General features: G+C 40.2%; 1 protein-coding gene across 1 annotated transcript; it reads right to left on the bottom strand.

Moving 5' to 3' along the window:
* Window positions 1–8150: 8150 nt before the first annotated feature.
* LOC106576605 (fish-egg lectin-like) lies at window positions 8151–9295 on the bottom strand. The gene is made up of 3 exons (XM_082964076.1): window positions 9170–9295; window positions 8847–9080; window positions 8151–8660 (listed from the first exon to the last, which is right to left on the bottom strand). Exons 1-3 carry the CDS (start codon window positions 9222–9224, stop codon window positions 8374–8376), a joined length of 576 nt encoding a protein of 191 aa, XP_082820202.1. The 5' UTR covers window positions 9225–9295; the 3' UTR covers window positions 8151–8373.
* Between the last annotated feature and the right edge of the window lie 982 nt (window positions 9296–10277).

Here is a 10277-nt window from a genome sequence, read left to right as displayed (position 1 = left end):
CTTAAAATAAGGAATTTTTACTTGTACTTTTACTTTTGATACTTATGGACATTTTAGCAATTCCATTTACTTTTAATACTTAAGTATATTTCAAACCAAATACTTTTAGACTTTTAATCAAGTAGTATTTTACTTGGTGACTTTCACTTTTACTTGAGTCATTTTCTATTAAGGTATCTTTACTTTTACTCAAGTATGACAATTGAGTACTTTTTACACCACTGGTTTAATGTTATGTTGTGTAGTGGCTTTGCTGGAATGTATCTAAAACAATTTGTTCAGTTTGCCCCACCAACATGTACAGTCGTGGCCAAACATTTTGAGAATGACACAAATATACATTTTCACAAAGTCTGCTGCCTCAGTGTCTTTAGATATTTTTGTCAGATGTTACTATGGAACACTGAAGTATAAAAAGCATTTCATAAGTGCCAAAGGCTTTTATTGACAATTACATTAAGTTGATGCAAAGAGTCAATATTTGCAGTATTGACCCTTCTTTTTCAAGACCTCTGCAATCCACCCTGGCATGCTGTCAATTAACTTCTGGGCCACATCCTGACTCATGGCAGCCCATTCGTGCATAATCAATGCTTGGAGTTTGTCAGAATTTGTGGGTTTTTGTTTGTCCACCCGCCTCTTGAGGATTGACCACAAGTTCTCAATGGGATTAAGGTCTGGGGAGTTTCCTGGCAATGGTCCCAAAATATCGATGTTTTGTTCCCCGAGCCACTTAGTTACCACTTTTGCCTTATGGCAAGGTGCTCTATCATGCTGGAAAAGGCATTGTTCGTCACCAAACTGTCCCTGGATGGTTGGGAGAAGTTGCTCTCGGAGGATGTGGTAGATACCATTTTTTATTCATGGCTGTGTTCTTCGGCAAAATTGTGAGTAAGCCCACTCCCTTGGCTGAGAAGCAACCCCAAACATGAATGGTCTCAGTATGCTTTACTGTTGGCATGACACAGGACTGATGGTAGCGCTCTCCTTGTCTTCTCCGGACAAGCTTTTATCCGGATGCCCCAAACAATCGGAAAGGGGGATTCATCAGAGAAAATGACTTTACCCTAGTCCTCAGCAGTCCAATCCCTGTACCTTTTGCAGAATGTTAGTCTATCCCTGATGTTTTTCCTGGAGAGAAGTGGTTTCTTTGCTGCTGTTACGTTCCCCAGTTTCTGTGTTGTGGTTTGTGTATTATCATGTATGTATATCAGGAAATGGATTCCTGAAATTCTCTACAAGCAGCTGATTGGTCAATCAACATTGATGATTGGAGAGCTGACCCCGCCCCTTCGTCAGGACACAGCTGTCTCCAATTACTAACTTCTTCTGAAGCTATATAAGCCCCAGTTCTGTTGCTCAGAAAGAGAGAGACGATTGCAGAGAGATATTTGCAAGAGAGACACAGAGATAATGGTTGAGAGTTATAGCATGTTGGTGGTTGCTAAGACATTTGGTATGTACTGTGTAGCTGTTGCTGTGAGAGCTGATTGCAATGTTCTGTGTTAGTTTGTTGCTCAGAGAGAGCTTCTTTAATGTCCTGAGTTAATTGTTTTTTCTCAGTTTGTTGTGAAGACATTTGGAATATTGTTTCATTTGTTCCCAGGGGGGAAGGGGAAGGGGAAGGCACCTAGGGAGTGCTTAGGCAAGAGGCCCGCGGGCATACATATACCCGTAGTAATTTATTGTCTATACACACTTGGAAAGACCTGGGCGGACCATCCCCTGTATTTTGGTTAGTGCACCAGGTGGTGCTAGTTAGGTAAGTAGTGGGTAGGCAGGTAAGGTAGGAGAGGGGGCTTTGATATTTAGTTTCTTTGCATTGGTTCCGTCCAGCCCCTTTTTCCCCAAACTTGCCGAGTGAAGGAATAAATTCCCAGTAAACGGTATTCTGCCTTTTTGTCATCCTTGCTCACACCTACACTTCCATACCTTTTTCACACCACGGGGAGTTAAGTTGTAGCAGGGTGTTGCGTTCCCTCTTTCTAGAGGCGTGCGTAACAGCTGCCCTTGACACCAGGCCATCTTCCAAAAGTCTTCGCCTCACTGTGCGTGCAGATGCACTCACACCTGCCTGCTGCCATTCCTGAGCAAGCTATGTACTGGTGGTGCCCAGATCCCGCAGCTGAATCAACTTCAGGAGATGGTCCAGGCGCTTGCTGGACTTTCTTGGGCGCCCTGAAGCCTTCACAACAATTGAACCGCTCTCCTTGAAGTTCTTGATGATCCGATAAATGGGTGATTTAGGTGCAATCTTACTGGCAGCAATATCCTTGCCTGTGAAGCCCTTTTTGTGCAATACAATGGTGACAGCACGTGTTTCCTTGCAGAAAACCATGAATGAGGAAGAACAATGATTCCAAGCACCACCCTCCTTTTGAAGCTTCCAGTCTGTTATTCGAACTCAATCAGCATGACAGAGTGATCTCCAGCCTTGTCCTCGTAAACACTCACACCTGTGTTAATGAGAGAATCACTGACATGTCAGCTAGTCCTTTTGTGGCAGGACTGAAATGCAGTGAAAATGTGGGGGATGCAGTTCATTTGCATGGCAAAGAGGGACTTTGCAATTAATTGCAATTCATCTGATCACTCTTCATAACATTCTGGAGTATATGCAAATTGCCATCATACAAACTGAGGCAGCAGACTTTGTCATGGCTGTCGAAAGGAGCAGACCAAAGTGCAGCGTGTGTTTCGTTCCACATATTTATTTAATCCATGAAACGATGAAATAGTTCAAATAACTGAAAATTACAAAAACAACAAACCGTGACGCAGAGGAAAAACAAACAATCCTCACAAATATGAATCACCCACAAAAACAGGTGGGACAAACATCAACTTAAAACTGACCTCCAATTAGAGACAACGACAACCGGCTGCCTCTAATTGGAGATCATACCAAACAAAACCAACATAGAAAACTAGAAACTGAACATAGAAATACAAAACATTGACAAACACCCCCTGTCAAGCCCTGACCTACTCTACCATAGAAAATAACAACTTACTATGGTCAGGACGTGACAGACTTTCTGAAAATTAATATTGGTGTCATTCTCAACTTTTGGCCACGACTGTACATGCTAAAACCACCACTGGCAGAGCAAACTAAAACCCCCCTGTTCAATATGAGAAAAAAAAAGAAACACGGAAATTACAATGATGAATGATTTATTTTAGCGGGAAAATATTATATAATGAGATAATAAGCATTGAAAAGGATTCCCTCCATCTCTATGAATGACCGCTGAAGCACAGCAAAACCCATGTGGCTTGTGAGCAAGATCCCTAAGATCAGTGAATACGATTGACAGAGATAAAGTACTGAAAAGTATAGTTAGAGTAGTAGGTTTTAGAATGAAGGATTCTTATGAACTAATGTTGAGCATTCACAAGCAGAAGGCTGTTCCAGAAAGAGAGATCAATGGGTTAGCAAGTGAACTTTAGACAATTCCCGAACGGCCATCAGATGCAGAGGAGAGGCTAACGTGTGCACACCATGGTGCCGCCAGACTTGGAGACAACCCAAAGACGGCTCAGGTCATAGGTCACATGGCCCATGCGCATGCCCATTTGGATATTGCTCCATCCAGTGCCCTCTGGTTTACTGGCTGTGATGCCATCTCTGCGTTGAAGAAAGGTGTGAGGTTCACATGTTTTAAAACTTATGCATTTTTTTAAGTACATCCAATTTTGGACTTTATTATTTGTATATAGCCATTGATTGTTGAACAAGATAACTTATAAATGCTTATTGAGATTAATACAACTGCATCAGAAGCCAAAATGTAAGCTTTTACTCAATTGTTTGTTTGTTTATAATAACATTGTTTACAATGTATAGCTTTGATAAACATGTTCCCCAAAAAAACATGTGGGGTCTGTCTTGCATTCATAGCTCTATGTATGAATTTGAGAGTGGTTACATTTGTCTAGCTACATACCTCAGATGTTTACCAAAACAAGTGGTGGGATGTCTGTGTACTACAAACTGTAGCTTTAAAGCTTTAAACTTTTACATATTTTACCTTACACTGTCTACACATTTCTTTATAAGTCTATTATATGTTTAGATCTGATTTCACTTTCCAGAATTGATATATGTATCTATTTAAGTGTTTCTGTAAAGAGCTTCACAAAGAATGTACAGTAAGGATACGATTTATACATAAAGAATAAAAAGTATAAGTTATTACTACAACTTGAGGGGAAAAGGGTGGAAATATTCACATAGTTCAGTAGCAACCTTACCTGGTATAAACACTACCCGCAGAGTTGACCCCAAAGACACTACCATCAGTTGCCACCTCAATCATGGAAAGCTTGCCTTCAATGTGACTCCACCCCTTGTTTTGGCAGTCTTGATTCAGCTGGAAACAAACAGATTCAATCAGGGTTTTAGGACAATTTCAACAGTTATAATATGAAACAGTTTTAAAATAACTGACACTCTCCATCCTCTACTACTCTACTCCAGCTCTCACACTCTTTCCCAGATCTTACACTCATTAAGAAGATATCATCATTCTTGTTGACTGCCCAGCACCCAAAGGGTCCGCAGCTGTAGTACTTCACAGCTCCTGGCAATCCTGTCCATGGAAGGGGTGAGCCTGGACCCTTGTAGCCAACTGTGGCACTACTTGTCAGACAAAATGGAGTATCGTTCATGTTAGCCCCCACAACAAACGGGTCACCTCCAGCATCCAACTGTTTCAGAAGGCCTGAAGACCACAAAGACAGACAGACACACAGACAATCAAACAAGTAGCACTTATGTGTGAGTACTGCAAAATGACTTGCAATAACAATGTTAAACTTGTAAAACATGAATAATTTTTCCAAGAACACCCTGATGGTATCAGGAAAGCTAAGAAGCATGTGTCTTCTGGATAAATATTGAGCAATGCTCTCCACTTACCTGCAGCTTGCACTCAGTTACCGGTGACATACTTGTAGATTGAGTTGGCCTTGTTGATTAAACAGCATGATCATTACACAGGTGCTGGGGAGAATAAATGGTCAGTTTTGTCACACAACACAATGTCACAGATATCTCATGTTTTGAGGGAGCGTGCACTTGACAAGCTGACTGCCGTAATGTTCACCAGAGCTGCTGCAAGATCATTTTATGTTAATTTCTCTACCATAAGCCGCCTCCAAAGTCTTTTTAGAGAATTTGTCAGTATCTCCATCTGGCCTAATGCAGTCCATCTGTATGCCTTTGTGTGGGCGAGCGGTTTGCAGTGAAACGAGTGCAGGTAGGGTTATGGTATGCGCAGGCATAAGCTACAGACAACGAACACAAGTGCATTTTATCGATGGCAATTTCAATGTAAAGAAATACCATGATGACATCCTGAGGCCCATTGTGAGGCCCACTTTTTTTATGGCATCTGTGCCCAACAGATTCATATCTGTATTCCCAGTCATGTGAAATCCATAGATTAGGACCTAATGATTTCCTAAAATGAACTGTAACTCAGTAAAATCTTTGAAATTGTTGCATGTTTTTGTTCAGTATAGATAGCTACAATAGTTGTCTTGGTAACCAAACAGAGACTTACCAGTTTAGCTAACCAAACCATCAGTTGTGGCCTGCTATTATGATAATCAAATTCAACAATGCCAATAATGTTTTGAATTGAACTTTTGTAGGTTCAAAAGCAGCTCAAATGTAGAACATGTAAGAATGAACTTGCCATTGAATTGTAATGTTTTGATATACCGTTCGTTAGAGAGAAATAATGCACGCTCTAGAATGCCCTTCAAGACAATTAAAAACGAGTATTCGAAGATGCCATGATATAAGTGATTTTAAAGCTTCCGTTGTTTTCCTTTGTGACCCACCTACTGTACTTGGTAGGTGGTATATTTGTAGAGTTTTTTGATAAGGTTGCTAAGCACCAAAGTGTTATAGTCTGGCACATGAGGAATTGAAAAGTTGTATGGTTGAGAGTGATGAGGCAAAAGAGATGGCAAATAGGTCTGGCTGTAATACCGATTGGCAAACATACCATAAATAGAGAAATCATGTGACTAAACTGAATAGAAAGAAGAAGAAACTACACTATGAAACAAAGATAAATAGCATAAAGAATTATAGTAAAATGTTTTGGAGTACCTTCAATGAAAATTTGGGCAAAAAGGCAAACTCCTCTCCATCATTCATTGAATCAGATTGCTCATTCGTCACAAAACCCACTGGTATTGCCAACTACTTTAATGAATTTTTCATTGGCAAGAATAGCAAACTTAGGCATGACATGCCAGAATTTTTTTTTATTTTTTTTATTGTCTATCAACAATGACAAGTCACCGAGGTCTGACAACTTGGATGGAAAATTACTTAGGATAATAGCGGACGATATTGCCACTCCTATTTGCCGTATCTTCATTAGAAAGTGTGCGCCCTCAGGCTTGGAGGGAAGAAAAAGTTATTCCCCTAACTAAAAATAGTAAAGCCAACCAGCTAACGTTAGACATTTAGCCAGAATGTGTAACATATTGTACGCTTTGCAAATTTTTTACATATACTACCAATTGTAATTCGTAACATATCATACGAAATGGAAATGGACATCCACAAATGAATACATCCCATACGAAATGTAACATATCATACTAAATTGAGTGTCGCGGATTTACGTACAGAATAATACTAAATACTCTGAGACCAGGTTGCCAGGCTCCGCTGAGAGCTAGGTGTAGTGGTGGTAAGGATTCTCTCCATGGTGCTGAAAGGAAGCTCTGCTGTTGGGATAGCTTTATGTAGGGCCTAACAGTTTGTGGGCAGTTTGTGTTGTGCAGTGGTTTTGCTGGCATGTATCTAAAAAAAAATTGGTTGAGTTTGCCCCACCAAGATTTCGATGCTAAAATCACCACTGGCAGAGCAACTTAAAATCCCTCTGTTCAATATCATAAAAAAAAAACAATAACACAGAAATTACAATAGTTTCAAAATGAATGCTTTATTTTTGCAGGAAATGATTATATAATGAGATAATAAACAATGACAAGGATTCCATCCAATCCTATTGATGACCTCTGAAGCACAGCAAAACCCATGTGGATTGTGAGCAACATGACCGTGCCCTAGTTTACACTACACTTAAATAGCCTCCATGGCAAAGATCTATTGAAGTGTTAATCAAGGAGTTGTCAAGAAAATATAAAATCTTCAATGATATTTTTTTTAAATGTCAATAAGATCATTGAAGAACTGAAAACAATAGGTAGAGCAATAGGTTTTAAAATGAAGGATTTTTATGAACTAAAGGCTTTTCCAGAAAGAGAGATCAATGAGTTCGCCAGTGAACTTTAGACAGATCCCGAACGGCCTTCAGCTACAGAGAAGAGGCTAATGTGTGCACACCATGGTGACGGCAGACTTGGAGACGACCCAAAGACGGCCCAGGTCGTAGGTCACGTGGCCCATGAGCATGCACATTGGGATATTGCTCCATCCGGTGCCCTCTGGTTTACTGGCTGTGATGCCGTCTCTGTGTTGAAGAAAGGGTTGGGGTTCATGTTTTAAAGCTTATCCATTTTTTTAAGTACACCCATTTTTGGACTTTAATAATTAAATATAGCCATTGATTTTTGAAGAATATAACTTCTGCCTCTTGAGCTTTATTCAACCACATCAGAAGCCAAAATGTAAGCTTTTACTCAATTGTTTGGAAACAATGTTATTGTAAACAAACAATGTATTGCTTTAAAAAACATGTTAAAAAAAATGTAAACAAAAAATTGTTGTGTCTTTGCATCCGTAACTCCATGTATGAATGTGAGAGTGGTTACATTTCTCTAACTACATTCCTCAGCTGTTTACCAGAACAAGTGGTGGGGTGTCTGGGAAGTTGTTGTTTTTTATCCCAAACTGTAGCTTTACAGGACATCCAACTTTTTCATATTTTATCATACACTGTCTACACATTTCTTAATAAGTCCTTAAAGTTTAGATCTGATTATATTTAACAGATTTTATTTATGTATCTACATTATTTTAGTTTTTGTGTAAAGAGCTTCATATAGCATGTACTGTAAGGATAAGAGTTATAATTAAAAGGTATACATACCATTATTATTCTAAGTTATTATTACAAGTCATTTTCAAGTTAATACTTTTTTCTGGGGGGGGGGGGGGGGAGGGGGACCATACACATAGTTCAGTAGCAACCTTACCTGGTATAAACACTACCCGCAGAGTTGACCCCAAAGACACTACCATCAGTTGCCACCTCAATCATGGAAAGCTTGCCTTCAATGTGACTCCACCCCTTGTTTTGGCAGTCTTGATTCAGCTGGAAACAAACAGATTCAATCAGGGTTTTAGGACAATTTCAACAGTTATAATATGAAACAGTTTTAAAATAACTGACACTCTCCATCCTCTACTACTCTACTCCAGCTCTCACACTCTTTCCCAGATCTTACACTCATTAAGAAGATATCATCATTCTTGTTGACTGCCCAGCACCCAAAGGGTCCACAACTGTAGTACTTCACAGCTCCTGGCAATCCTGTCCATGGAAGGGGTGAGCCTGGACCCTTGTAGCCAACTGTGGCACTACTTGTCAGACAGAATGGAGTATCGTCCATGTTAGCCCCCACAATAAACTGGTCACCTCCAGCATCCAACTGCTTCAGAAGGCCTGAAGACCACAAAGTCAGACAGACGGACGGACAAGCAAACAAGGAGCACATATCTGTGAGTACTGCCAAATTACCTACAAGTTACAATTTAAAACATCAATAGTTTTTTCAACAGCCTGATGGTTTCAGGAAAGCTAAGAAGCAGGTGTCCTCTGGATAAATATTGAGTAATGCTCTCCACTTACCTGCAGCTTGCACCCAGTTACCGGCCACATACTTGTAGATTGCATAGTCCTTGTTGACACCCCAGATCCCTCCTGGTCCTACAGTGATATGCATCAGGTAACCAGGCATGCGGATCCATTTATCACCTACCAGGTAGTAGGGGATTTGACTTGTGTCCGTAGCAACCACTTGCCCCAGTCCTGCATCGATCTGCATCAGATTCTTGATGTTTACTACCTCCTGACAGTCCCATGCTATGGAGACAAAGACATATGAGTAGAGTATACCAAGAAAAACTTCAACTCCAAGTTGATCAAGCATGTTTCAGATGATGGTAACTTACCATGACTGATGGTCAGGAGACAGAGGACCAATAGGACGGCTGCAGTGGCTCTCATGATGTCTATGTAGATCTACAGTATACGTTTGGTTGTACACCAGACTTCAATTGTCCCCTTGGAAGACTTTGCGCTTTTATAGCCCTGCACACAGCTGTCAGCAATGATGGCTCCTGTTCCACCTGTTTAGCGAAGACTTGATGGTGTCCGGTGTCTGGGAGAGGGGAGAGGAGAGTTCCTTTGTTCTTCTCACGTTTTCTCTGTTTACATTTTGAAATACAGTGCCTATAGAAAGTCCACACCCACCTTGGATTTCTTCAGATTGTATTCACAAAGTGGGATTAAAACGGATATAATAGCAATATAATAGCAATTTCTTTGTCAACCATCTACACAAAATACTCTGTAGTGTCAAAGTCAAAGAAAACTGATATACTTTTAAATTAATGCAAAATAAAACAGAAATGTACCTCGATTATATAAGTTTTCACCCCCCTGAGATGGAGATGGAAGTGTTATTTTTACTGTACTTTTTGGTACCTTTTTGAATAATGTATTGTATGGTTGTATTTTACATGTCTGCTGGACTCGTAAGCTTTTCAAATAAACTTTTGTCCAGGTTCTAAACGTGTCCAGGTTCTAAAACACTGGACCAGTGGGTATCTGGATGTCGTGGCGGTCCTCAGTGGTTCTTCCTGTTCACCTTACAGTGAAATGCTTAATTACAAGCCCTTAACCAACAAACTAGTTGAAATAAATAAGTATTAAGTAAAAAATGGATGAGTAAAAAATAAAAATAACAAATAATTAAAGAGCAGCAGTAAAATAACAGTAGTGAGGCTATATAGAGGGGGTACCGGTACATAGTCAATGTGTAGCACAGGTTAGTCGAGGTAATTGAGGTGGCAGTCTGACGGATGAATCTGGGTTTGGCGGATGCCAGGAGAACGCTACCTGCCCGAATGCATATTGACAACTGTAAAGTTTGGTGGAGGAGAAATAATGGTCTGGGGGTGGTTTTCGTGGTTTGGGTTAGGCCCCACTAGGTCATATAGTTTAAGTAAAGGAGTTGTGGATCATGGCTAGACTGCAATTTGCAAGTGTTGCCATAGA

The sequence above is a fragment of the Salmo salar genome, chromosome 17, assembly GCF_965601325.2.
Source record: "Salmo salar chromosome 17, fSalSal1, whole genome shotgun sequence".
Taxonomy (NCBI): domain Eukaryota; kingdom Metazoa; phylum Chordata; class Actinopteri; order Salmoniformes; family Salmonidae; genus Salmo; species Salmo salar.
This window is presented reverse-complemented; position numbering and strand designations above follow the sequence as displayed.